General features: G+C 50.5%; 1 protein-coding gene across 6 annotated transcripts; it reads right to left on the minus strand.

The window, feature by feature from the left end:
- Positions 1-141: 141 nt before the first annotated feature.
- Positions 142-27,120, minus strand: atp11c (ATPase phospholipid transporting 11C (ATP11C blood group)). Of its 6 annotated transcripts, none has more exons than XM_078788404.1 (30): positions 26,483-27,120; positions 15,966-16,085; positions 15,220-15,309; positions 12,178-12,258; positions 11,489-11,596; positions 11,229-11,357; positions 10,845-10,930; positions 10,712-10,762; positions 10,547-10,611; positions 10,390-10,471; positions 10,168-10,318; positions 9,898-10,095; positions 9,048-9,218; positions 8,359-8,570; positions 8,206-8,277; positions 8,064-8,137; positions 7,480-7,583; positions 7,223-7,404; positions 6,304-6,570; positions 6,053-6,230; positions 5,858-5,960; positions 5,592-5,737; positions 5,468-5,527; positions 4,881-5,008; positions 4,668-4,803; positions 4,317-4,382; positions 4,135-4,238; positions 3,904-4,060; positions 2,910-3,019; positions 142-2,042 (listed from the first exon to the last, which is right to left on the minus strand). In XM_078788404.1, the coding sequence occupies exons 1-29, from the start codon at positions 26,507-26,509 to the stop codon at positions 2,915-2,917; spliced, it is 3,453 nt and encodes a 1,150-aa protein (XP_078644530.1). In that variant the 5' UTR covers positions 26,510-27,120; the 3' UTR covers positions 142-2,042; positions 2,910-2,914. The 6 variants fall into 6 exon arrangements, with proteins under 6 accessions (XP_078644530.1, XP_078644531.1, XP_057911294.2 ...); XM_078788405.1 differs by lacking the exon at positions 26,483-27,120 and adding an exon at positions 20,943-21,190; XM_058055311.2 differs by lacking the exons at positions 2,910-3,019; positions 26,483-27,120 and adding exons at positions 3,458-3,548; positions 20,943-20,980.
- Between the last annotated feature and the right edge of the window lie 401 nt (positions 27,121-27,521).

The following is a 27,521-nucleotide window of genomic DNA, read 5'->3' on the forward strand; positions in this document are numbered from 1 at the left end:
GAGGTCCAGCAGCTCGGGTCTCGGCTTGTTGGTGCACACCAGGGTTGGGAAGCTCTAGCAGAGCAACGGCAGCAGAGATCCAGAACCAAACCACTTTGATGACACGTGTGAACCATCCACAAAAACACAGCAGCTAAGCTCTCACTTTCTTGAAAATGCTTTTTATTATTACAGAAACTTTAAATAGAAATAGAATTTCAGTACATTCAGCTTAGAGGCTGGCGAGTCAAAAAAAGGGTCTTGAGACGGTAGCGTGTCCCAAAGAGGAACCGGGACAAGAACCCTTTTGCTTTTTGGTACATAGAAAAAGTGACTGGAAAAGGTTAGAAATACAATCCACTCTGTGACGTTGACTCCAGGAAGCATCACTGATGCCGCCCGCTTAAAGGCTGGAGAACCATGGCGTCTGGAGGTCACATCCTTTCTTGGGCGGGGGAGGACCACCAGCCAACATAAACGTGTCCACCATGTAGGCGTCTTTCATGATTGAATGGAATGTATGTAAAGCAACACAGGAAGTGCCTCAGTTGGCCTCGTATGATAGGATATGACACGCATCTTCAGCTAAATAATAATAATAATAATAATAAGAGGATCCACAGATACCCTTTAGTGCATGGTGTGTATGTGGTACTGTGCACCTTTTGCCTTGGTGGTTTAGCTTCATCAATAGTGCAGGAGTGCTCCAAGCATTTATTCTCACAGGAACGTCGTAGAACGAGCCGCAGCAACAGGCCAGACCAAATACTCTTATATGAAAATACGGCTAACTAATCTTTAGCAATAGACCATAGACCGGTCCCAAGTTTGGAGACATGTTCATGCTAGCAAGCGAGAAGGCGTATCAAAACGTTTGACTGGTGCCGTATTGAGACTATGTTGGACTATCAAAGAACTCCTGAGGTCTGGTTTGGTTTGGAATTGCACGGTGGGCCAGATGAAAGGCTCTCATGTGCCATGCAAGGTCCGGGGGCCGCAGCTTACCCACCCCGTCTCACGCAGTCAAATACACCGTACAGGGTTTGAAGTCTGTCGTGATGGCGGAGTACTCCAACTTAAATGACATATGGCCAGCACCAAGTCAAAAGTTTAGGGACACGTTGTGGTGCTATTGAATGAGGGAACGTCTCCAAACCTTTGACCGGCGCTGTGAGTAAAGCTGCCAATACATTCTTACGAGATCACAGGTAAAGTGGCCACAGGTGAAATATCCACACAAACATTGGTGTCTCGTTCACACACGTTTTTGTACTTAGCATCCATGAGCTTTATGTGACATAAACCATAAGATGAAACCAGGGATGCTCCGACGCTCCACTGAGCACAGGGACATTTGGTTTTGAAAACCGACAAGCAACACAGATAGTTGGGAGCTCGTTTTTGGCCCACAAGGGGGAAGTGGCTATCACAAGCTTTGTGTTTGGTTCTCACACAAATCAGACTGAATGTTAAACTTTCAAAAATGGAAACACAAATAGAACAATTTAACAGACCTTGGACTGGCACGGTGTCTTAAAGGAACAGTGCACTTTGCTTTGGAATGTTGTCCATCTTCCACAATCCTGATGTCAGACATGAAGACACATTTCTCTTTTCTGTGCCTTCTAAAGGTATACAAAGAGGTAAAAAGTGTGTCTTTAGGAGGCACGGAAAAGAGAAGAGGACTGTGGATGATGGTCAGAGTGGACCTTTCCTGTAAGAACTACGTTCTCCTCATGCAGCGCGAGTGGACGGTAGCTTGATAGAAGGCAGCTGTGTAAAAGACAGAGTACATGTCCGTCATCTGAGTAGATATGGAAAAATGGAACAATGCGGGGCACGGCTGTGCAGGCATGCGTGGGCCGTGAGGAAGGAGCGTCATTGGGACGGGGGAAAAAAGCCGGAGTCGGAGCAGCTGCTCGGCCTCCTCCGTGACGATCAGGCACGTCTGACCTGACTGGCATGGAACCCTGAATGTGGCCGCCACGGTCGCCGCGAGTCTTTCCTGCTCTTCAGTGGCGCGCCAAGAGCTGCATGTAGGAGACGGTCACCACGTCTGCATCCTGGCGGAGGGAGAAGGTGCAAACATCACACTTGGCTGAAGCCAGTCAGGAAAGGCTCCTGATTGGTGGGAATGAGCGGATGGGAGGAAGGCAGGGACGCCAACAGATGCACTAGAAGTCTACAGGGGGAGGGGGGCTCACACTGACTGTAGATCCAACTACCCGAGTACAGTGGATCCCGCACACGGCCACAAAGGAAAATGGGAGCTTTTTCATCATTTGATTTTTGGCTAACCAATAGCACGGGTCCTGGTTATTATAGCAAGGCACCTCCAAGAAACTCATGCAAGAGAGAAATGTGCAAAGAGCAGGAAGGAGGCAAAGGATGAGAAAAAAGGCAGCTGATAACGACATAATCACAGCTGCAGAAATGACTTGAGTGACATCTCATTTCCGACTAGTTCACGGAAATGAGATGCGAAAAACAAGATGAGTCGGGACACGACTTTGGTCATGTGATGTTTCCATTGCCCCTCTATTCAATGCATTACGGCAGCATTCTGTCTGAGGTTAAAGGTCATGGGGGAAACATGCACACATGACAACATTCACCAGCATCACAGCACTGATTTAGCAAGGCACATGCGTAGCGGCATAGCGGCTGCAGGCGTCTAAAGGGGGGCTGAAAGGAGCACCACAATGTACGAGACAGTCCCCCCCCCCAGTTTGGGTCAAAGTCCATCATTGGACGGACAGAAAAGGGCATCTCTTCAGCCAACCAATATCCGCTTGCAAAGACACAAAGCAACACACTGGGATGGGTGGGGGGGGGATTGACCCGGGTGCCCTCTAGTCTAGGAGTTAGGATCCAGCATGGTGGGGTAGCTATTAGCTAGGCGGGTCTACGGCCTGGAGGCGGCCTGGTACCTTGTTTAGACCACAGTACTGGCCTCGTCTGAGAAGCTTCTCATGAGCAGGGGCCTGGCCGACGACCGGGGGGAAGGGAGCCCCCCCACACTCGACTCAAACGGCTTCTTCTGGAAGAAGAACCATAGACGTAACTAAGCCCCCCCCACATGTTCATGTGTGTCATGTGATGACAGCACCAACAGGTCATCATCTCCTTTCTATGCTACACTGAGGGAAGACGCCAACCTGTCGCTTCCCAGAGCGTTCATCATGACAGCACCCCCCCCCCCAAACTCTGTATCAACACACATATGCATGATACAGCACAGTCCCCCCCCACTGGGCGGGCAGAAGGGGCTTTGACTTGAGCCTCATGTGGAGTTCGAGGATGCTGGGCCATGTCAGTGTGAGCTGCTTGCACATGCAGAGGAAGCTGGGACTCTGCCCCCCCCTTAATGCATAAAGGTACTAGCCGGGGCAGGTGGGAGAGGAGAGGAGAGCGGGAAAGAGCAGGAGGGGGATACATGGGAGAAAGAACAAGGGCTAACAAAGAAGGAAAGAAAGACCTCAGTCAGTCCATGAGAAGCTGTGAGTGCTAGCGGTCTGCGACAGCATGAAGATAGTAGAAGTCCCCGAGGAAGGAAGGCGGTGCTTCATCTTTTCGGGAGGTGGGGGTCCAGGGAGGAAGCGACAGCACAGACAATGAGAGAGAGAGAGAGAGAGAGAGAGAGGAAAAGGTGTTAAAGTGCTGAAGCGCTTTTAGGAGGGAAGGTGAGTCAAGACCAGTTGATGGAAACTAAGGTTTACTTTAGGAAGCTGAAAACATTTCACATGCTAGCTGTACCAAATGCTCTGCCCGAATACAGTGCACCTTGCTGGGCCACGACAGGCGGCTCCTCCCCCTCTATACTCTGGTTCTCCTGGTAGTAGTCATGTCATGAGCCTTCCCACCTCCAGCTAAATCGACATTAGAGGTCAGAAGTATGACCTGGTGTTGAGAAGCAGAATGTACCTGCTGAGCCAGGGGGTCGCGGGGCTTGTGCAACACGGCCAGAAGGATCTCGGGCAGCAGGCTGAGCACCACCAGCAGGATGACCACCAGCCAGGCCGACACGGAGCTCAGCATGGTGGCAAACACAAAATACAGACGCTGCTGGCGAAGGAAGGGCCTGCAGGAGAGCAGAGAACACGTTTAGAGGCTTTGGGGAACACGGACACACGTGGCCCCCCCACATTGACTCACCATATGATTCCTCCCCAGAAGAAGCTGAAGAGCATGTAAAAAGCGAGAGACCCCCATATGACAAAGTGGTTGATCCATGTCCAGTGGCGTGTGTCCAGAGCAAGCTGGGGGGGACGGGGGGGATTAGCCATCATAATACAGTGTACATATTGTACAATGGGGGGGGGGGGGGGGGCATTCACCTTTAGCGTGACAGTGAAGACCAGGACAGTGAAGATGATTGTGCCGTAAGCCCAGTTTCCATAAACCTGCATCACGTCAACATAAACACACACAGACGTCAACATAGAACTTTTATGTTCTGCTAGGTTTTCTATTCTTCAACATGTGGGATCTGCTAGTAAAACGATATTCCTGTGATCCTGTGAGATGTTTGGTTGTTCTCCTGAATGCCAACCAGAGTTGTCTCCTTTCTAAGACGGTATGACATCATGTCTTCATGATGGCCAACATTAGCTTGATGTTTGGCCGTCTTCTAATTCCATGTGTTTTTCCAACATGTCCCAGGCCAGGGAAGAGGAAAGAAAGCCAACCTGTCCGTCATCCTGCAGGGCAGAGTTCCTAAAGAGGCACTGCACACCAAAGAAGAAGACCAAGCCGTGGAAGACTCCCAGCAAGGTCCAGTACAGGAAGGGTCTCCATCGCAGCATGGCGTTCTTGTGGATCTCCCTTAACAAGACAAACGGTCCACATGTTGCTTCCGCATGTCGATGCTGGCTTCCCATTGGCCGAGGCGGGACGGTTACCTGTAGAGGGGGGCGTTGCTCAGCAGGGCCTCCATGCAGATGTGCTGCTCCAACAGGCTGTACGCCAGGATGGGCATGGAGGTGAAGCAGATGTTGTACATCGTCAGATAGGCTGCATCAAAGAGGGGCTGGGGGGGCAAGGGAAAAGAGGCGGGGAAGGGGGCGGGGCAACTGCGGGTTAATCATGGAGAGGACAACACACACACGAGTGCTAAGGGTGTAGCGGTACGACGCTACCATGCTTGGCCTGGTCTTTCATCTCTAGTACTAAATACTGCTAACAGTACTAGGTGCTTTTTATTGACATTTGTCTGCCATTACTGGATAAGATACTAATCTACTACGCTCTACTACGACTAGGAAAGGGATGGATGGACTTCCTGTCCGTGTGACAAGCTACACCTTCTTCCCCAATGAAAGATGTCCACTCTGAACACTACTCAACATACTACATACTGGTCCACTTAGTATATAGTATACCACACAGTAGTGCACATAGTACATAGTATATTCCATAGAGTGGAGATGACAAGCAAGGACAAGAAGAGAGGGTAGTTGAGGGGCCGGTGGTGTGGGTTCCTTCTCACCTGCTGGGAATATCCACAGAAGAACTGGTACAAAAACTGAGGTAAGATGAAGCAAAGGTTCTGCGGACCAAGAGAGGAGACTTTAGAGGTCGGAGGGAGACGCCACGGCGTGCCGTCGTCCTACCTTGTAGAAGAAGTACTGCACCAGGTGAGCGATGCGGACGTAGTAGAGGTGTCCGTGTGCCAGCAGGAGCTTCTTCAGGTGTTTGAGTTTGGGAATGGCGTAGTCGCTGTTCCTCACCGCCTGGCGACCTTCTTTACCCTTGATGCCTGAAATGGACAAGTCCGGTCTTGAAGAGGCAGCCCGGCCCCACCCGTCCACCCGTCCATCTCCTATGCCGCTTATCCACGCTATGAATGCCATGAATGTGTCAGACCGAGATGTCCTACCGATGCCAACGTGAGCTTCCAAAATCATGCTGACGTCATTGGCGCCATCGCCGATGGAGAGGGTGATGGGGTTGCCCTTGGAGTGCTTCACTAGTTTCACGATCTAAGGGACGCATGAAGAAAGCGGCTCATCAACAAGTGGACAACACGGGACTACGTTTGAATCCACTGTAGCAAGGATGATGATTCCCTAACCTGGGCCTTCTGCAACGGAGCCATGCGGCAGCACAGCACGGCGGTGCAGTTCTGACAGATCTGGAGGAAGAGGTTCCTGTAGTGGCTGGAGTTGGAATCGCTGGAGTTGAGCACCATGGACAGCGTGGCTCCGTCAATAATCAAACCATAGTCGTGGTCGGGGAGGGACCAGCTCCTGCTTAAGACAACTATGATGTCGCAAGGACAGCAATGGAGGCCAAGCGGTACAGAGGGAGGGGGGCACTACACACCGACTGCCGGCGGCCTCCAAGAGCGGCGCCTCCTGCACGGCTTTCTTGTGATACTCCAGCAAGAGCTCGTGCAGCCGCTCCTCACGCTTCCGACCTCCTCCTTCAAGAGCACGCACCGTCAGCTCCAACAGCTCCGTGCTCCTCTGGAACAGCCGACAGGCCAGACAGGTGGACTTGGCCGTCTCCATCTTGTCCCCCGTCAACACCCAGATCTTGATGCCGGCCCCTTGCAGCGCCTCCATCGTCTCCGCGGCTTCCTCCTGGAGCCTGAAAGAAGATTGGGAAGAATGAATGCACGCGTGGAGCCCCCACCTGGGCCCCCATGTCTGTAGAATGACCATCCTGTTGCACCTGTTGGATGATATCTACACCAAGTCACCACCAGAGGGCACTATCGCCTCACAAAAACAGTGACCGACCACAGTGCACCTTGCTGGGCCATGCCAGGTGGCTCCACCTGCTCTATATCCGGGGGGAGGGGGGGGGGGCACACTGGAGATGCTAAAGAGTGTCCGACCACAGTGCACCTTGCTGGGCCAGGTTCTGGGTTCCATCCCAAACCCATTCAACAAGACGTGTGGTCTTTATGAAGTGTTTGTTTCATCTTTCTGTTTACTGTGGAAACATCTACAGATGAATGTTTGCTTTTTTATTTAATGGGTGCAGCTTAGCTTAGCCTAGGGTCAGGTTAGCTTAGCTTAGGATTAAATAGCGATGACTTCCAGAGTCCAGAAATGAGGGCAGCCTAGAGCTGCAAACGTTCCACAGTTTATTAGCTTGTAGGAAGTCGGAAGCTGTCAGGAATTTTACTTTCCTGGAGCTGACTATACTCCAAACGTCGTAAAGAACCACGTGTCCTGCCAAGGCAGCTTCAACGAGGAGCAGGATGGGAGATAAGACGATGTGTGTTGGCACCCACCGATCCTCCACAGCAGTGGCACCGATGAGGCTCATGCCGGTCTCCACCTCGTTATAAACGGCCATCAGCTTCTCCTCTCTGTCCTGCAGGGCCAGCCTGGCGTCCCTCAGGCCCGCGTCCGCCTGGGCGTACTCCTCCTTGCTGAGATGCTTGTAAGCCACACACAGCGTCCTGTAGCCCTCCTGTGCACCATCAACACACGCGGCGCAGGTTGAGTCCCCTGCAGGATGCCTGGGAGTTCCCCCGTCAGGACCCACCTTTGCGTTCCGGTCCACGTGCACACGGATCCTTTCCACTTCGTCCGGCTTGACACGGGGGAAGATGGAGGAGTCTGCTCCCTTGCAGAAGAGGAGAATATCACCTGAACGACACACAAACACAACATCAGGACTTTCCTACTGCTTTATCTTCACGAGAAGATTCAAAGTACAGTAAATCCTCCTTGGAGGTTCATTGGTTCCACACCAGAGCACCATGAGCCACTACTAGCCACACTAACTAGCCACTAAAATCATGTTCCTACACTAGAGACCTCTAGACATGAAATAACATCCCTATAGTCACCTTTACACTCCTATATATATTCTATACAGTACATATAAACATATCAGACAAAAGCAGAGCACCCCCATCCCATCAGAGCACCCCCATCCCATCAGAGCACCCCCATCCCATCAGAGCACCCGCATCCCATCAGAGCACCCCCATCCCATCAGAGCACCCGCATCCCATCAGAGCACCCCCATCCCATCAGAGCACCCCCATCCCATCAGAGCACCCCCATCCCATCAGAGCACCCCCATCCCATCAGCCGTAAATGGAAAGAAAAGGAAGCCCTCACCTGATTTGCATCTGACAATGACACTCATTCTCCTTCTCACGGGGTCAAAGTTCAGCACGTGAAGCAGCTCATAGCTGTTGGCCAAAAGTCGGTAAATCGGTGAGCGTTTAGGCGAGAGACGAACGAGGAGCCAAGAACTTACACTTCGATTTCATTGCTGCTGTTGAGGATCTTCATGGCTTTACTTTCCAGACCCAGAAATGTGAACCCGTACCTGCAGGGGGAGACAAAGCCCCACAAATCAAAACACATCCACCTCCTAATCACCTGCCCCCATGTGAGGCTGGCCCCTTGCCTCATGGCCCCCTTGACCAGGGCCACCTCGTCCGGCGAGGACGCGATGAAGCCCATCTGGTCGCCGGGTCGCTCCGGACCGTTTCCGTGTATTCGCAGGCAGTCCACCTGGTCGGCCGGTCTGGTTTCTGGTGGATGACCCCGCTCAGGGGACTCCTTCACCTGGACCGTGTGGCACAGGCAGAGGGCGCGCAGAAACAGCTCCTCACGATCCTCATGGGACAAAGAGGACTCGACTAGTACAGCAAGAACCCTTTTTACACACACGGCACAATCTTAGCTTACTGAGGCAATGCTGGCATGTTTGAATAAACACGCTAAACACACAACCCATGTCTGGTACTGGCTTCTGGTACTGGCTTCTGGTACTGGGCTTCAAGCCCAACAGAAGGCCATCATATACAGTAGCTGTACAGACTATTTATGGCCAATCACGGTCTTATCAACACAGGGGTGGTAAAAGAGGGTGTAAAGCGTTATCAGGGCATTACCAGGGCGTTATCAGGGCGTTATCAGGGCGTTATCAGGGCGTTATCAGGGCGTTACCAGGGCACCAACACCAGAAGAGACCGCACGAGTGAGTAGACCGCAGTGTACGTGCAGCCATATGTTGCGGCTCGCAAGATTTATTTTGGGGTTCTTGATTGATTTGCTTTGGAAGAACAGATGGGGCGACGGCGCCACGCCTACCTTGCCAGCTTTTTGCTTCATTACGCTCACGGGCCCGTCTGTGACATCCGATCCATCCACCTGGGAGTCCCGGCGGCGGTGCTTGTACTGGATTCCGTCGATGCAGCACTCGATGAACTCCATGTTGTTCTGAGTGAGGGTGCCCGTCTTGTCTGTGAACACGTACTCCACCTGCAGGCCGCCACCACAACGCAGGGACAGAAGACTGCTGTTAGCATGTTAGCATGTCATGACTGCGTCGTCTTGGATTCTGGTGTCAAACCGTGCCAACGTTTCACATCACAAGGTTTGTGCATTTGGAAGTGAGCCCTGGAAGACGTTAGGGATGGCTTGGAACGCTCGCTTTCAGCCAATACCGGCTCCCTGCCACTTCCTTATCTCCCTGCTCTGCTGCCTTGGGAGTGTCCTGGGAGTGCAACCAATCCCAGCGGAGTGGCCGTGCCTGGAGGCGGGTCTTGGGTGGATGCAATTTCCAAATGAAAATGAGTGTTTTGGAAATCATCTGAATAGGTGCAGATTGTGGAAGATCTAGAAAGCTGTGTGTGTGGGTTATGGTGTGTCGCTGCTCTCCAGGAGTCCAAACCCCCATAGGAAGGGCCAACATCAGCATCATAGGTCCCGCTTAACCTTAACGCAGCTTGAACACCCGGTGGCTCCCCTCACGGTTTACACTGGAGGGGGTCTTTGGGGTCGGGCATTGGGGTTTAGAAAAAGGTAGAAATACGTCTTTGGCATGGAATGAGTTAACTAGAGAGAGGGCGTCCGCCCCCCGGGTTACCCTCATTGGTTCTGATCATTTTCGTGCACCCTCGTTAGCATTCATGGCAGTCCGGTCTACGGTCTGTCTGACCTGTCCGAGTTCCTCATTGAGGTCGGAGGTGTTGACCAGCGCCCCTTCCTGGATTTCTGGGTCAAAAAAGTCCTTGTCCCAGCCGATGAAGAAGGATCCCAAAAACTTCTGCATCTCAACCGTCACATACATGGACACGGGAATGATGAAGTTGAAGAGCACCATGAAGGACAGGAAGTCCGTGAACATCCTCAGGTACTGTGGAGAGAAATTCCACCTTTCATAAATGCTAAATGCTAAATGCTAAGTGCTACATGCTACGTGACTCACCAGGTTGGTGTCCTTCTCTTTCTGGGTTTTCTGGTTGTACCAAGGCTCATCCTGGCCAGGCGTGTTTTGCCAGACATACTTGAGTGTGGTGCACACCAGTGCCTTGCTCACCAGTATGCAAAGGTAAACCAACAGGAAGGCATTGATGGACCTGCAGGGTTCACACACGGTGAGTGACAACAGGTGGGCAAGGCAGGTACGCATCACACCCGTCCAACTCACTTCTCCACGGCTGACCGCTTCTGAGACTTGCCCTGATAGTTGAGAGCCATCTTGGTCTCCATGCCGGTGTACACGGCCACACCTGGACAACCACAAGCAACCACATGACCACTTGGTCTGGCTGGTGAGGGACAAGAGGGACGCAATAGCAACCTACCCGACACCTTCTCAGTGTTCTTTAGGGTCGCCCCTTTCAGCAACAGGTTCTCAGGGCCCAAAGACCTGCACACAAACGCACCACACCGACGTCCATCAGGACAAGAATTAGCACGTTCCTGAGCTTTGCTAACTTGAGAAGCTGGTGACCTGAGTGAGCTCTCACCTCACCGCAGGCTCCTGATTGCTTTTGTAGATGTGCATACGGCCCACGAACCTAGCACGGAGAAGACATGGGTCACATGGGTTCTGTAGAAGCCTTCATGGAAGCTCAGGCCAAGCCCTGGATCAACACCTACTTGTAAAGGTCGGGCTGGGGCTGCTCACACTCGATGGTGGCACTGAGGGACTCCAGATCCTCGATGTCTGGAACCGTGTAATGCGTCTGCAGAAAACCAGCAGTTACAACGTGGGCACACGGTGACCAGTAGACTTGCCAGTAGTTCCACCAAGACCACTTCCTTCATGGCGCTTCATGGCTTCCACACCCCCACCATGACAAGGCAGCTTCCTCCAGTTTAGAAAACTGTTTACAATCTTCTACATCATACATCATTATCATTAGAGACCCCAAGACATGACAGACACATGTGGAGGAACATGTGGAGGAACATCCAAAAGCAGAGTAATAGGGAATAATAATCATAAGAGTAATATCCAAGCATGGCTCCTCCAGGACTTACTTTGTGGTTGGACTCTCCATCCAGACTAGCAGTGGTAACAAAGCAGGTGTTGTCGTCTCTGCTGGACTGGAGCAGGATCAGATCACAGGGAAAGGTCTCGTCTTCCTTCACCTGCAAAACATCCCCCACCTGCACAAAGCACACCAAAGCACCTCCAAGGTAAGGAACCTCCACGCCCCATGGTGATACGCCAGCATTCCCATTCCCATATGGCGGTGCCTCAAGGAGACACGCAGCCCGGCCAGGATGGTGTCAGGTACCTTGATCTTCTCGCTGTCCTTCCGGAGCCTGCGACCTCTTTCCAGCACCACCACCGGGTACTTGTTGACCTCGTTGTCGGCTTTGTGCCGCAGCCAGTCCTCGTAGCCCTGTTGGGAGGCAGAGTCACGTGGGCTTGGATTTCTCCTCCATCCCAAGCTGCGTGCATCAGGTGATACGGATACGGATACGGATACGGATACGGATACGGATGGGAAGGGAAGGACTGCAAGCCGAGGCGGTGATGCCGGGCGGATGAAAGACATCTACCAACTAAAACTAAATATTCATCAAATACATTTTGGATTAAGACAACATGGTGCTAACACACACTAGCATGCTCTGCTAAACTAAGCTAAAGGGAGTTTCTGCCAGTTGAATGTGTACTTTGGGACCGGCTGGTAGTATTAATGTGGTACCCGGTACTTCTGACATAAGTGAAAAGGCAGCCCTTCTCTATCCGTGTGTTTACATGAGGAAGTCCGCCCACTGTTGTGCATTTCAAAGGCCCGGCAGGAGACCAACTCCAAAGTCCATCCCTAAACAATACATCTAAGAGTTCTCTGGAGGCCCATTCACCCCCCCCCCCCCCCCAATCAGAATCCACCAGAAGTGTATTATTCCAGAGTCCAGGAGAATTAGTCATGTTCTGGCATAAAAGGGGGGGGGGCGTAGAGTTGCTGCTCCTTACCTGCTTGATGGCTGTCACGGTAATCACAAAACATAAAGGTAGGCCACTGGTGACTGGGCTGGTGGGCGTGTCCACTATCACCTGTCCGGGAAGACCACAAGGAGCGTCAGGCATCATCCTGAAGTAACACGTTGATGAGCAGAAGGACTCCGTACAAGATCTCGCAGTAGTCATCTTACACTTTCACTCATTACTTCGACATACTTCATTGATTGAAGTACAATTACTTCTTAGATACTTCATTGATACACTTTCACTAATTACTTCGAGATACTTCATTGATTGAAGTACAATTACTTCTTAGATACTTCATTGATACACTTTCACTAATTACTTCGAGATACTTCATTGATTGAAGTACAATTACTTCTTAGATACTTCATTGATCCACTTTCACTAATTACTTCTGGATACTTCATTGATACACTTTCACTAATTACTTCTGGATACTTCATTGATTGAAGTACAATTACTTCTTAGATACTTCATTGATCCACTTTCACTAATTACTTCTGGATACTTCATTGATACACTTTCACTAATTACTTCTAGATACTTCATTGATTGAAGTAAGGCTGTTACTGTGACCCCCCCCCCCCCCCAGTTTGAGGCGTACCACCTGACCCACACACCAACAGCCCTCTGTAAGCATTCATCGGAATGTCTGATCCAGCTTTCCCCGACTTAAGTGGGAACAATCTGGAACGTAGAAATGAGTCCAATTAAAAAAGTAGCTGGGAAGAAGACCTGCTGCCCCTGCCATCGGTACGGTAAAGTACGGTAAAGTACGGTACAGTACCAGCATTACTAACAGGTCCGGCAGTCGGATCAGCGGGGCCACTAATGAGGGCGGCCACGGCCGCAGGGATCAGTTTTCCCCAAGACGGCCCCTCCTGAAGCATCATGTGTTTGGGATGAAGGCTGGGCTGATCAGAGAAGATCTCTAAACCACCACAAAGCTTGTGAGGACATCAGCAGCCAGATGGTGAAACCACAGCGTGGAGACGAGACGGTGCTACAAAGCCTCCTTAGAAGTCCAGTCTGGTTGGATTCACCAGGATGACATTTGATGGCAGACGCCGACTATAAAAAGATGGATGTTGTTTTCTCCCACGTCCTCAAATACTCTTCTTTCATCTTTTATACCTTGCTGTGAAAGCACTACGACAACCACGCTTGGAAATGCAGTATTTATAGTACTGCTCAAAATACACACTGTATGGGGGGTGTATTGTCTCTTTGCACACTGCAAACATGAAATACACACAAAATATCATGGTGTAGTAGTACCAGTAGTGGCGTGGTATCAGCACAGTATCAGAGCGGCACGGATCTCCATCAGTCAGGAAGTATGTCAGGGAGAGAGACTGACGAGAAGGAACCCCCCCAGTCCCAGGTTGGACCACTACATCTTCCCCTCACTTTACACCCCCCCCATCCGTGTTCTAGCGCCTCCTTTCCTCTCCTGAGCCTATTCCCTATTCTCTCACGCATTCCCATTCCCATTTGATCAAATTCCAGCAAAGACACGCAGGGCTATTTATAGGAGAGTGGTGCTTTTTTATCGGCCTGTGTCTATTTGTGGCGCTCAGAATCACACAGAGGAGCTTCCTGGCTGCTGACGTTAGCAGCGCAGCGCTGCAGGGGGGGCGGGGGCGGGGGGGGGTGTTAATAGAGAGAGGAAAGAGAAACGAGGAAGAAAAGACACCAAAAGGGAAGAGAATCAAAGAGCGAGGAAGAGGCTTGACATTTGCTTGATGGTGCAGCGCCCGCATTGCCATCTGTGTGTGTGGGGTGGGGGGGGGCAGGCTGTACCTCTGATATGCTAGTACCCTGCGTGGGAGAGAAGCGAGTGGTTATGAAAGGAGCCGTGGGGAGAGGTTGGCTGAGAGAAGAACGACAGTAAGCCAGCACAACGGCTGGGCTGCTCGGAGCGTGTGCCCGAATACAGTGCACCTTACTGGGCCACAGCTGGTGTCTCCTCCCCCTCTATACTGCGGCTGTCCTGGTAGTACTCAAGTCACAATACTTCATTAGTACACATCAACAGGTACACTTGACCACATCCCCCAGGTGTTGTTCATCGGGACCGCGGCGGTCCTGGGAAGCTCAACGTTATGGTATCAGTTGGAATAAAAGCGGTATCGTGGTTCTCATTGGGTGTCTAATGGGGCGGAGAAAGACAGGAATGTGCAGTCGGGTATGGCAGTACAACTTGGGGGTAGACACCAAGTCTCCTGATGACCCCTCCCACAGTCAAACAACAACAACGCTAGCAGTCATCACGCCAGCTGACGCTATCTGGAAAGTCACCCATCAAGTTCCAGCATCCGCCCTGGAACATGTAAACACACACGGCATCTATAAACACCAGGCTGCCCCCCCCACACCCACCATGTCATTAGGGTCCAATCGCTGGAAAACACCTCAGGCTGTTGTGTTGCATCAACAACGCCAGGCCAGGAGAAGGACGCTGCGTGATAATCATGGAATTTCCTTTGCGGCCCGGAGAGCCCGCCTAGTTTAGGTACGGCTTGGCTCGTTGGGCCAATGAGGAAGGAGAGGACCACTGCAGCATAGCATGACGACAATGAGGAGACGGCTGCACTGCTGACGTTCCTTGGCATCGGATCAGGAGGACGGAAGGCAACGAGCCACAATCCCAATCTCTGTTCTACTGCGTGGATGAAGCCTTGTAGGAAGCACTGAAGAACCCAAGAACTACCCTGCTGGTGTAGGGACACCACAGCCGGCTAGCCACTAGCTTAGCACACGCTGGCTACCAACGTCTCAGGCTGGAGCTTTGTGGAGCTCTGAATAGCCGCCTTGCTAGGCCCACTAGGCCCACTAGGCCCACTAGGCCCACTAGGCCCACTAGGCCCCACCAGGCATTCAGGTCTTACATGAGGATTGTGATGATGGAATTCCAAATCCATAAAGCGAGGGCATACAGAGCTCGGCAAACGGCACGTGTGTGTATGTGTGTGTGTGTGTGTGTAGGAAGGGGGGGGGGGGGGGGTTAACGAATGAAGGATTGCTCACCTGCACCAGGAAGATGATGAGGAAGTAGAAATTGGCGATTCTTCTGAACTGTTCAAACAGGTTCTTTGGTAAAAAGTTCCACACGGTGTACTGTGGGGGGACAAAGAGGCCATCAGATAGAGCAGCGGGTTCAAGGCCAGTGGGAGAGTGCTGTGGAGCCAAGCAGGTACCATGCAGTGGAACTTACACACACACAGCAAAAAGGCGTGAAAATGGAAAGCTGATGCTTGATGGTGGAACCACTTATGGTTCCACCATTTTAGCATCAATAAAAAACAATACACAAGAAAACACAACGCAGCTCAGCTTTGTGTTGCAGGTGATGCTAATCAGTTCTCCTTCCATGTTTCATTTGGAGGGACGCTGGACCCCCCCAGGCATAGGAAGCAATAAGGCAGCCTTTATGAAGACAGTAACTCAGCATAGGGAGCCGTGGAAATGCTGCCACAGCACAACAGTCCGTGTCATTTTGCCAGAGAAAAAAAAAGGGGAGGGGGGGCTTAATGAGAAAAGATGGAGGAGGGGGAGGCAAGGGGAGGGATGGAGCAAGTCGGAGTAGAAAAGGCAGCGACGGGCCAATGCAGAGCTTGAAGGCAACACATGATGGACAGCAGGCGGACGCCTGTCAGTCTACTGATTTCCAGGAGGTGCTTGCTGGACACGCCTACTTTGTGTGCCCTCAGTCTCCACTTGGATAAAAACACCATCACAGTTGGGCAGCAGCGAGGGAGTGACAAGCGTCTTACCTTGGATGACACAATCCTGTTGTCACAAAACTTTGGCGGGATGAAAGGCTCGCTGGCGGAATGTGGCCGATGACCCACGTAGATGGTCCTGCTGTCTCCTCTTCGTTCCTCGCCTTTCAGCTGGGGGGGGGCAGAGCACAGAGGGCGGGGGTTGGAGATGATGAGGACATGAAGATGGAGGACATGCAGCAACAACATGCTGTAGAAACCAGCCTGCTTGATGTGGCCGCTCTTCCACAGGTTAGGAGCTTCCTGTCATGGAAACAAACCAGGGATTTTCTCAGGGATGTCCCACTCTGCTGCATTTTCCCTGTCCGCTACTTTCATTGGACGCAAGCAAATTAGTGTCTGGATGTGAAATAAAAGACAAAAGGCTATTTGACACCACGTGGACCCACACTAAAGACCGAAATCCCTCTTTCATGGCTGCTAACTGGCCCCATACAACATGTATTATTAGAGCCCTCTTGACATGAAATAGCACCCCTATAATCACATTTACATTCCTATTACCCAACATAGTAGCCATAGCAGGAGGCGCAAGAAGACTCGTGAAGAAGACTTAAGACTCGTGCTTGTGTGTGTTGCTATAAATGTGTTCCCTGGGGGACCTGAGTGGCGGGGGGACAGTGAGTGACGCTGGGGGTTCAGAGTCAAGTTTCTAACCCTAACCGTAGCGAGGAGCATCTGGGTTGAGGCCAGATCTACCACCAAGCGAGGAGCATCATGGCCCAGTGCCAGGAAGTGTGAGAATTAGAGCAACCTGGATGGCGAGCTGCAAGGGTCCAGTTCTAGATAAAAGCCAGACTAATCGGAGGTGTTGAGTGGGCGCCGAGGAACCTCAGATGATGCAGTCAGCCTTCATGACAAACACCAAGTGGAAAGATCACGTTCATTCAACACATCCAAGCTTTGCTTCGTGTTTCCTTACACGACAGCATGGCCGCATCTTGCTGGGAACGCATTCATCTAGCACTCTGCAGGACCGGATGGACCGGACGGGGGGGGGTGAGTAAGAGAGAGGAAGTACAAAAAGGAACCGCCCACACTCCTCCACTCCCAGCTGCTCTTCTTCCTCTCTGAACGCAACTACGGCTTTGTGAGGGACACGAGCACAGCAGCAAGGTTCACCTGGAACGAGCGCTAGCCCTCCAGCCATGTTCATGTATGTGCTAACAAAAGGGCTTTGTGGGCTTTTGAGGGCTCAGACAGGGTTTTAATAGGCTGGCTGTGACCTTGGCTGACATTGACAAAGAATGGACCCCTAAAAGCTCATCAACACCCGATGAAATACTCTTTTTTTCCCAGATGTTTACCTTTCCCACTACTGGTACCAGCAGAGTGAGCCTCGACGGTTAGTGACTAAAATGGCCATCAATGAGATGAAAAATACTTAGATGCTATACGTCATTCCACCCGGTCATTGTCCAAGTCCTACCACATCAATACCAACAAGTAGACTGCTCCAATACCAAGAAGTAGACTGCTCCAATACCAACAAGTAGACTGCTCCAATACCAACAAGTAGACTGCTCCAATACCAACAAGTAGACTGCTCCAATACCAAGAAGTAGACTGCTCCAATACCAAGAGGTAGACTGCTCCAATACCAAGAAGTAGACTGCTCCATGATGAAGGAGCACCAGCCACCAAACCAATCAGATCAATAAAGCAAATAAGCGCCACCTAATTGAGCTCAAGTCAGGAACTAATGGTGCATTAGAACATCGAGTCAGCCTGAAACTTTCCATCAGATGATGCCTTCACTCTAATTACACACGCTTTGGGAGATGGGGGGTGGGGGGGCGTGGGGGCTCTAGAAGCAGGGACATAACAGACATGTCATTGCCAAACAATACAACTTTAGTCGTCTTGTTTCACCACCTCCCAAATACACTTCAGCAACATTAGAGCCCTCTAGACATGAACTAGCACCCCTACAGCCTCAGTCTAACTATCTATCTTTACACTCCCATTATCCAATATAGTACACGTGGAAATATGAGACATATTGAACACAATTCCTGCCTTCTAAATACACTTGAGCATTATTAGAGCCCTCTAGACATGAACTAGCACCCCTATAGTTTCCTTTACACTCCCATTACCCAATACAGCAGACAAGAGGAAATATGAGACATATTTAGACATATCTAAACATGCTTTTTAACATCATTAGAGCCCTCTAGACAGGAAGTAACACCCTCATAGTTTCCTTTACACCCAACATAGAGTAAATACAGAAGAGTAAACAAGACTGGTGCTGGTATGTGCTGCTATAAATGTACCCCCCCCCCCCCCCTACCAAGGGGGGAGCCAAGAGGTTCAGCTAGAGTTTCATCTTCCCTGGGTGGTAGCCACAGCAGCAGCCTAGGTGTTGATGAGGGCTTTTCATTCCAAGCTGCAATAAAAGCCGGTGCTGGTGCTTGTGTCTCACCTAAAATGAATCCAACAGGGGAGCAGCAATAACATCTCAGCAGTCATTGGTGGACCCATATGCAGGAAGTATGACATCATACAGATATCATCGTAGGTCAGATAAGACAACTTCCTGTCATAAGTCCCCAGCTAAACATTCACTTCTCAGGAAGACCTCCATCTTGTGTGTAGGCCACAGCGCCTACACACAAGATGGAGGTTCACCACCAGAAGGTTCTACCATCTTACGTTCATGTTCATCCTATTCAAGCAGCCACCAGTTGTTGTTCTACCATCTCACGTTCACGTTCATCCTATTCAAGCAGCCACCAGTTGTTGTTCTACCATCTTATATTCACGTTCATCCTATTCAAGCAGCCACCAGTTGTTGTTCTACCATCTCACGTTCACGTTCATCCTATTCAAGCAGCCACCAGTTGTTGTTCTACCATCTTATATTCATGTTCATCCTATTCAAGCAGCCACCAGTTGTTGTTCTACCATCTCACGTTCACGTTCATCCTATTCAAGCAGCCACCAGTTGTTGTTCTACCATCTTATATTCATGTTCATCCTATTCAAGCAGCCACCAGTTGTTGTTCTACCATCTCATGTTCACGTTCATCCTATTCAAGCAGCCACCAGTTGTTGTTCTACCATCTCACGTTCACGTTCATCCTATTCAAGCAGCCACCAGTTGTTGTTCTACCATCTTATATTCATGTTCATCCTATTCAAGCAGCCACCAGTTGTTGTTCTACCATCTCACGTTCACGTTCATCCTACTCAACCAGTGGAGGCAACCTATTTCTTGAGACGATGGCATCTCGTCAGCATGGAAGTGTGTCAGCACCACGGATGAAAGTAGGCCGACGTTTCCAGTGAGTGTTTGTCACTTTTCCACCACAACAACCCTCCTCCTACTCCTCCTCCTACTCCTCCTCCTCCTACTCCTCTTCAAGTGCTCCTCACAGCCAGGGAGACGTCCAAATCAATCCAACGCTTGTGTGAGCCAAGCTTCCTGCATCTGGGAAATGATCATGTTGAGCTTTCCGAGAAGTCTTACGACATGAAGAAGACCTCAGCTTTCTTCGAGGGAGGGGTGGGGAGTGTTTGCACGAGGTCACACGTAACTAACATGCCAACGCTAACACGTGAGTCACAGTGGAGATCCATGTGTTGCGTGTCGCACCCAAGGAAGAGAGGGTGTTGCTGCCACTTCCTTCTGGCCACCATTTGCATCTCCACTTGCTCATCTGGTGGTTTGGCTCATGTGTGACCCAGCTAGCGTAGCGTGCTCCCCAGACACCCTGGGGGTGCAGTAACCATCTAAACGTTTCAGGAGGTAAAAGAAGCGGCATGGAAAATCCACTACAGCGGGATCAACACCTTTGTTTGCCAGAGACTTCTATGGCATCACACCGGCTGCTCGGAGCATGTGCCCGAATACAGTACACCTCGCTGGCACAAACCACTCTTCCATGTAAACCAGTAATGGGGATCGTTCGGTCTTGCCAAGCAGAAAGTTAGCATTGTTGGTTTGGAAAAATAATAATAATAACAAAATCAGAGATGACCACATTGGTCCACCTACCAATTAGTAGTTCCTCTCAGGCCACACTAATGGTTCTCATGGTCCTAGATAGGTGGCGTCCCATTGCCAGGACCAAATGACCAGAGGAGCAGCGAGTGACGACATGTTGGAGATGCTATCTTCGCTATCTTTGACAGTGCAAAGCAAACTTAATATAGCGCTAAGACTTCACAGCACATGGAAGCCTTGTGATACTTTGTTCTTCTTTCTGTAGAACAAACTTTTGTTCTTCTTTCTGTAGAACAAACTTTTGTTCTTCTTTCTGTAGAACAAACTTTTGTTCTTCTTTCTGTAGAACAAACTTTTGTTCTTCTTTCTGTAGAACAAACTTTTGTTCTTCTTTCTGTAGAACAAACTTTTGTTCTTCTTTCTGTAGAACAAACTTTTGTTCTTCTTTCTGTAGAACAAACTTTTGTTCTTCTTTCTGTAGAACAAACTTTTGTTCTTCTTTCTGTAGAACAAACTTTTATTCTTCTTTCTGGAGAACAAACTTTTGTTCTTCTTTCTGTAGAACAAACTTTTGTTCTTCTTTCTGGAGAACAAACTTTTGTTCTTCTTTCTGTAGAACAAACTTTTGTTCTTCTTTCTGGAGAACAAACTTTTGTTCTTCTTTCTGTAGAACAAACTTTTGTTCTTCTTTCTGTAGAACAAACTCGCATCATGACAGGCCGGCTAATTCAGCATCAACACCTTTAAGATGGCACCTTTAAGTGTCATGTTTCCAAAGATATTAGAAATGTCATTAATCACCCTTAAACTTCAAGGTTCCATTAGTGTGTGTGCGTAGACCTGGTACTGGTCCAAAGTACCTCTTCTGAAATGTCATTTGACAGCTGAACGGATCAATGCAAGGTGAGCAGAAAGTAATTGCAATTTAATGAACAGACTCTCCCTCTCAAGTCCTCCACATTAATATTAATAAAGACTCTTTTGATAGAATGACACCGCCATTAGCCGCCATTTACCTCCATCCTGGTTCCCCCGACACGCGGCCAGTGGAGCAGCATGAAGAGCCCATATCGGTGGAGCGAGGGTGGAGTGAGGGTGGAGCGAGGGGCCTGATCCCATCCTAGGGAGCCGCTGTGGTCAGGCAAAGGCTCATTGTTCTGCTGGAATACCCGCAGCTGTACCAGACACAAAGTGTTCTGTATCGTGGGCTGGTACTGGCCTACATCGCGCCGAGTCCCTCGACAATCGGCGAGGGGGGTGGGGGGTGGGGACGCTTGAGATCAGAGCTGCTTCTTCAGTGGTTTGGATGTCTCGTGAAAAAACGAAGCCAGTTTGCTGGCCGCTTGTGCAACCAACCTGTTGTTGGCAGGCAGACTTTGGCAATGTTTGTGACAACACAGCAGGTGGCCGCAGGAAGAAGAGGAACCTCAAGCAAAATCATACCGGTGGAGCATTGCACCAGTGGTGAGGTGGCGTTGGGGGGAGAACATCTCCAGTTTGTGCTTTAAAGACCAAAAGTGAGCCAAGTGGAAGCTGCAGTCCGGTCACACTGTAATCTATAATTAAAGAGAATTGAAAGTAGCGCGCCCATAAATGGACGATGGTTTTTCTAGCTGAGTGCTCGCACTCTGTACTATTTCTGTGTGCGACAAAACGCCACATCCAGCTACTAAAGATGAAGGACCGGATACTTTCCTCCTCATAGCCAAGGACTTGGAAACAAAAATGGCTGAACGGCAACAATAATAACAACTTGATGCTGGCACAGTGCTGAGGACAGTTTTGGACATCGGTATATGGAATTGGAGAAGAGGCTGAGCATCAGACAAATATATGAATGTACAAATATGACGCAGTTTAACAAATAGGGTGCATCTGTCTGATATCACTGATGCTAAATTGGAGTTATTGCTTGGAATTTATTAATACATTATACAATCATACTTCGTATGATCAATGCTCTTTATCTATTATTCATTTCTTTAACATGCATTTATTATGAACATTTAAAAACAGGAAGTGCCGTGCCTGCTTGTCAATCAAACCAATGAAGGGCACCAAAACTAAAAACATGCGTGTTTGTTTTGCGCCTCGCTCGCTACCAAACAGGCTGGATGACAAGAGGGATCACTCTGTGCATCGGTCTCAACACCTGGGCGTGTTGGTCTTATAGCAGCATGAACAATGTGGACCCTCCTGTCGGTCATTCAGTTGCTTTTTTAGCCAGTGGGGAGAGGCGGGGCGCTAGCAAGAATGCACTGGCTAGCCTGATGTATATATATAAAACAACACGCCATACATCATCACTGCATTCATGACACAACGGGCCCGGAATAATGTAGACAAGAATACCCTTCATCGGCAGTCATCTGTGGACAGGACTACCTGTCAATCATACCAAACGCAATCCGCCATGACGACCTTAAAAAAACCACAATGGTTGACTGAGTAACACCGCATGCCTGCTTCCAAGTTAGCATCCAGATAATCATTGTCGGCTGTCCGTGTGCGTGTGCGTGTGGGGGGGGGGGGGGGGTCCCTAGGGGGCCATGATACACCGGAGCAGCTATGTACTGTACAGCGGGGACGGCGTACGGATGGCCAGGATGCATTTGGACTGCCACAAGCCCGAGAAGAACCATGTGCAAGATCCTTGTAAATAAATGAAGAAGTGTGAATTATTCAGACAAACAAACTGAGAATTCAACCTCACTTTTGAGAGGGAAATGGATGACTGCCACCATCCAAAAACAGCCTGCAAGCCAATCAGGCCACCATTTTATTTCTTTCCACATTGGGGGTCAGTGGGGATCAAATACTTTCTTCTTTTGAGGTTTGTAAAGTTCTACCTAGAACCTCATGAAGATCCAAGATTCCTGACATTTTCCAACGGTTCCTAAGATCCTGATCAGGAGTGTGTGTACCGTTCCTTAAACCGGATGATATCATTCCACGAGTTCCTTCCATCATGCTAGTCTACCTTGACTGAATGCAGATGTTTCCAGGTTTCCCCATGCAGTTGGAGAGGTCCACCCAGGGGTTGCGTAAAGGGTAACTCCTACTGTATCTCATCACTGCAGCATCTGCCTAGCATCTCAAGGGTCTCTAAACGCACCATTTTGCTCCCGCTGGTTGAAGATGAGCTAAGAAGCCGATGCAGGCCACCACGTGGACCAGGAAAGAAGAAACGTCCATCAATATGCGAGCATCGTGCCTAATCAAAAAGGGGCTAATAAATCAGTCGGGCCTTGCAGGGTGCGTGTGGCCTTCAGACGCACTCGGAATTTAACTCCTCAAAGAGATGACTCGGCTCAAGGACTGTTGTCTCATCAGTCGGTAAAGTGTTTCTGGCAGGTGGGACGAGGTGCTCACGGGAGAAGGTGGAGCATGCCAGTCACGTGACGTCCAGCAGCAGCTGACATGGCGGTAAACGGACACGATCATGGTTGGCGCTACACAACAATACTTCATGTCAAAGCAGATACACGTCACAAATACTAGGAAGATGTTTCGCTTCGGCGCCAAAGGAGGCTAAAGATGTCAGCCCAAGATTATTCCTGACAGCAATCTGGTGATAAAGGTTAGAAGGACGGCGTCCTCGGCTTGCTGACGGAGGAGGAGGTGCCAGACGTGGTATAATGTGACATGTTGATGAAGTGCTAGCATTGGACTTTACAGGCCTAGCCGTGTACGTACAGCGTGGCCAATGACGCTTATCCACTGCTGGAACTTCCCAGGAGCATCAGAGTGCCATCCATCCATCATCTACAGGCCTTCTCTTCACACGTTGGCCTCTCCTCGCACATCTTCATGGACGGGAGCTGTGATGCCACCAGGGCGTACACGTTGGTCCCGGGGCATGAACCGTGGCAACTCATTAATGACCGAAAACGTTTCCCTATGCAAATGTCTGCGTGCGCTACACTAAATCTGGGAGCGGACATGCTGCAAAGGTGACAGAGAATACATAATTCAAACCTGGGTTGGGGGGGGGGGTGAAGGCGATATCAGAAGATGCCAGCTTAGGAGCTTCCACTTGGTACGACAGGTTGCTGGACCTATGGACCCATCTGCCTATCTGCTTCACTAGAACTCACAAACTGAGGCCATGTGGCCAAATCTGGTACACGCTGGGACTTCCCTCCGGCCCACAGACCTCATGAAACAAAGTGCTTCCAGCGATCTGCACCATGCCTCTGGCATTTGCCATTTTTAAGTATTTTAGAAGCCATCAGATTCACAAGCATAACCTTAAAGAGGCAGATGACAGTCAAAGGACATCATTTAAGTACAGCAAGGCATGCTGGGAAATGCGCCATCCGCCCATTCCGCCGCTGTAAGCTCTTCTAGGTTACATGTCACGGCCTGTGATGTTTTTGTGTGGCTTTGGCCTGCACATGGAGAGATTGAGGAGAAACCAACAACCACAGCCAAGCAGGAATAAACCGACACGGAGAAACCGGTTTCCACATGACCAAGCATTTAGGTGTTGGAGCACACGACTTCCATCTATTATGTTCCATTTCCTCAATGGGATCGCGTTTGACCTTGGACGTTGTCCACGCAGGCAGCATGTTCTTCCCGTGGATCTCCTTTCCACCAGACGCCACCTCCTCCACAACACAGTGCTGCCTTCAAGGGCTTCAAGCAACATCAAAGGCAAGTGGGAGATTTTGCATTCCTGTCAGAGCATTACAACCTCTGGAGCTCCCCCCGCCCCCACCGGCGACGGCCTCGTGAAAAGAGAAGAAAAAAACATGGAGTCTTGCTTGTTCTTGAAGCCATCTCTCCAAATGTTTCCAAATGTTTCCAAACGGGCTTCAGGGGAAGAGCGAATCAGGGAGGCAGAGTTAAGGAAGACACGTGACTCCTCCCCCCGTGGCTTTTTGGTAGAAGGACTCACGCTCACAGCCCCCCCCCCACCTTTTCTCCTTCCCGTGGGTAGGCAGCAGGGTGGTGTGATTTAGGCGGCGGCGAGGCTGAGATAACAGCGCTGTGTGTGCATCCATGTCTGAGGTCTCTGCACAAAATGTTATTTACTGCTCAGCGTGATGGGGGGGGGGGGGGGAGAGCAAATTCAGCTGACCGTGCAAGACTCGAGAGAGACCAGAAGGAGGGTCAAACACGACATCTCCTCAGTCGCTGCCTCTGCTGTGGTTTGTGGTGCCAACAGGTTATGGTGCATGGGAGGATGAGGAGGAGGAGGAGGAGGAGGAAGCTTAGCGTCTCCACTAACAACTCGCCTGACTGATCACGGCACGGGACGGCACGGGGCGGCACGGGACCGGCAATTCACGTCCCAAAAGCGAAAGCAATGAAAAGTCCAACGCTGCACTTCAGCACACCACGTGAAGCATCCAACCGGCGGCTTCCATCTTGGACTCCATGACTGCAACACAACATGCTAATGCTAACCACGCACATCCCGGTTGCTTTCCTCCAGCAACGTGGGAACAAACAAGATGCGTGTCAGTTTCAACATGTCTACACAGGTTTGCCACTTCAAGTCCACACACCTGCTTGTCAGGACTTTCAACTGCAGCCGTGTGTAAAGCAGAGTAAACAAACGACGCTGGACTTGGTACCGTATATTCTTCATCCAAACAGTAGTCGATACAAAAAGTCGAGTTGCTGCTGGATGTTCATCGTAGCAAGTATGGAGGAGACAGATGGACGCCCACCTCCAGTTCTGTTCTTTGCAGTAATCATTTCACTGATGACTACTATGAAGGAACACATTTGGCTTGAAAGTACGAGACAAGACTTGAGGCATTATACATCTTATATAAACGTCTTTCACAGCCATTTGTACAGTATGTTTACTGGGGGGGGGGGTGCTCATTAAGAAGACGATTTAATAGGAGGCATTTACACTTCCCATTCTGTGTTTTCTCTCCTGGAAAACTATGGAGCCATGGCTGAAACCTTGGCCAAAAGGAAAACAGCGTTTGAGTGCTGTAAAGTATTTGTTGGGCGACTTGACTGCGTTTGTTTTTCGTGTTGTGGTTTGAGTTGCAAATTTAGCCCAAGATGTAAGAACTTCCTGGTCAACCCAAAGTACGCTTTATGTTGTACACGCCTGACTTGGCTTGTTGATGGAGATGCTGCGTTGGTGTACGGTAGCGTTTATGCAAATGGAAAGCACTGTAGAAGGATTCCAACCTGTGGAGCTGCAAAGCAGTACTTCCGGTATTTACATTAGGAACGGTTCTCCGGATGATGCAGGGCGGTTGCGCATGAAGGAGCCGCTCTGATCGTGGGAGATGGCAGACATGCATCATGTTAGGATGTTTGATGTTTGACGTGTGGACGGTGCCAAGCCATCCCGTGTGTGACCGAAGGAAGTGTGTCGTGACTTCCTGACCGGGGGAACTTCCCTAGCAGTTAGCCAGCCTGCAGGGCTCACATCCGGCCGAGTGAACCCAACAGCTGCAACAAATGGTTCCAATCACGCCGGCGGGCCAGTTTGGGTCGGAACCGAGCAGACATAAGCTAGCCATGTGTGAGTGGTGCGTGTGTGGGGGGGGGGGCGTGCGGGGGTGTCAGGCACACATACCAGTCGGTTGAGTCTTCTTCGTAGCATCTTGATGTCCAACTCCTCCCCCGGCTCGGCTTCCACACTCCGGGAGCAACTTTATGTCATGAATGTTAGTGAAGCAGCTAGCTCCTCGGCTATCTACCCTCTACTACTCTTCTAACGTTAGTTGGAGGCGCAAGAAATACCGCGGTGCCGCTACATCCTCTCCGTTGGGGCTGACTCCTCCGCCCGGTCACCATTCGCATCCTCTCCCGCTGCTGCTGCTGCCGGCGCCGGCGGTGGGACTCGGCGTGGCGGTTCGTCGGTAATTCCCTTCGAGGCTGGAGGTCGGAGCCGCCGCTGACATCTCGCTCGGCTCTGGCGCCCTGTTGCTGCCGCCGCAAGCCGCCGGGAAGGATCCGGTGAGGCGAGACTGGCCGCCTTTCGCGACGGTGATCGACGCCGGAACTTCGCTTCTCCCTTGACGCTCGCTTAGCTGGCCGTCTGCCGGCGGCTTCTTCCCCGCTGAGTGGTGGGGATGACCGGGAAAGCGGTAGCTAACCCCTCCCGTGGAAGGTGCGGCAACTTTACCCGTGACGGTGCATTGTGGGTAATGCAGTCGTGTGGACGACGCGACTCACTTCCGCAATTCTCTTCCTGCTGGGGTTAGTTGTCACGTGGTTGCGATGTTTCCGTCAAACATTCAGACCAACAACATTAAACCAACAACAGAACTCGCTGTACTTATTCCAGCTTGCAACTAGCCAACATACATACACACAGGGACTTCCTGTCTTCAGCTAATGTGCCTCACACCGGCACCCTGTGTCCAAGCACCATCTAGCGGTTGGAACGTGAATCACATGTGTCATGACGGTGGACGTATGGCGTGTCATGTCATCATAGAGGAGGCACCGTGGGATCGCAACATCCAAGACAAGTCCTCTTTCGCTTATGTGGCGTTTGATATGATTATAAAACATGTCACTATTTCACACTACATCACCCCCCCCCTCACCCTTTCTGACGACCAAGACGTGGACTTGAGACGTCATTTAAAGGGGGCGCCATTTTGCGT

The sequence above is a fragment of the Doryrhamphus excisus genome, linkage group LG23 (genome assembly GCF_037039965.1).
Source record: "Doryrhamphus excisus strain RoL-2023G ecotype Guam linkage group LG23, RoL_Dexc_Guam_v1.1, whole genome shotgun sequence".
NCBI lineage: Eukaryota > Metazoa > Chordata > Actinopteri > Syngnathiformes > Syngnathidae > Doryrhamphus > Doryrhamphus excisus.

What these genes read in the sequence shown, in the direction of transcription:
- atp11c (XM_078788405.1), bottom strand. Translation starts at nt 20,984, where the DNA reads ATGCTGCTCCACTGGCCGCGTGTCGGGGGAACCAGGATGGAG. An exon ending in CTGGTCAAGGGGGCCATGAG is followed by an intron (nt 8,278 to 8,358) that starts GCAAGGGGCCAG and finishes CTCCCCCTGCAG; the next exon opens with GTACGGGTTCACATTTCTGG. An exon ending in TTCTGGGGAGGAATCATATG is followed by an intron (nt 4,061 to 4,134) that starts GTGAGTCAATGT and finishes GCTCTCCTGCAG; the next exon opens with GCCCTTCCTTCGCCAGCAGC.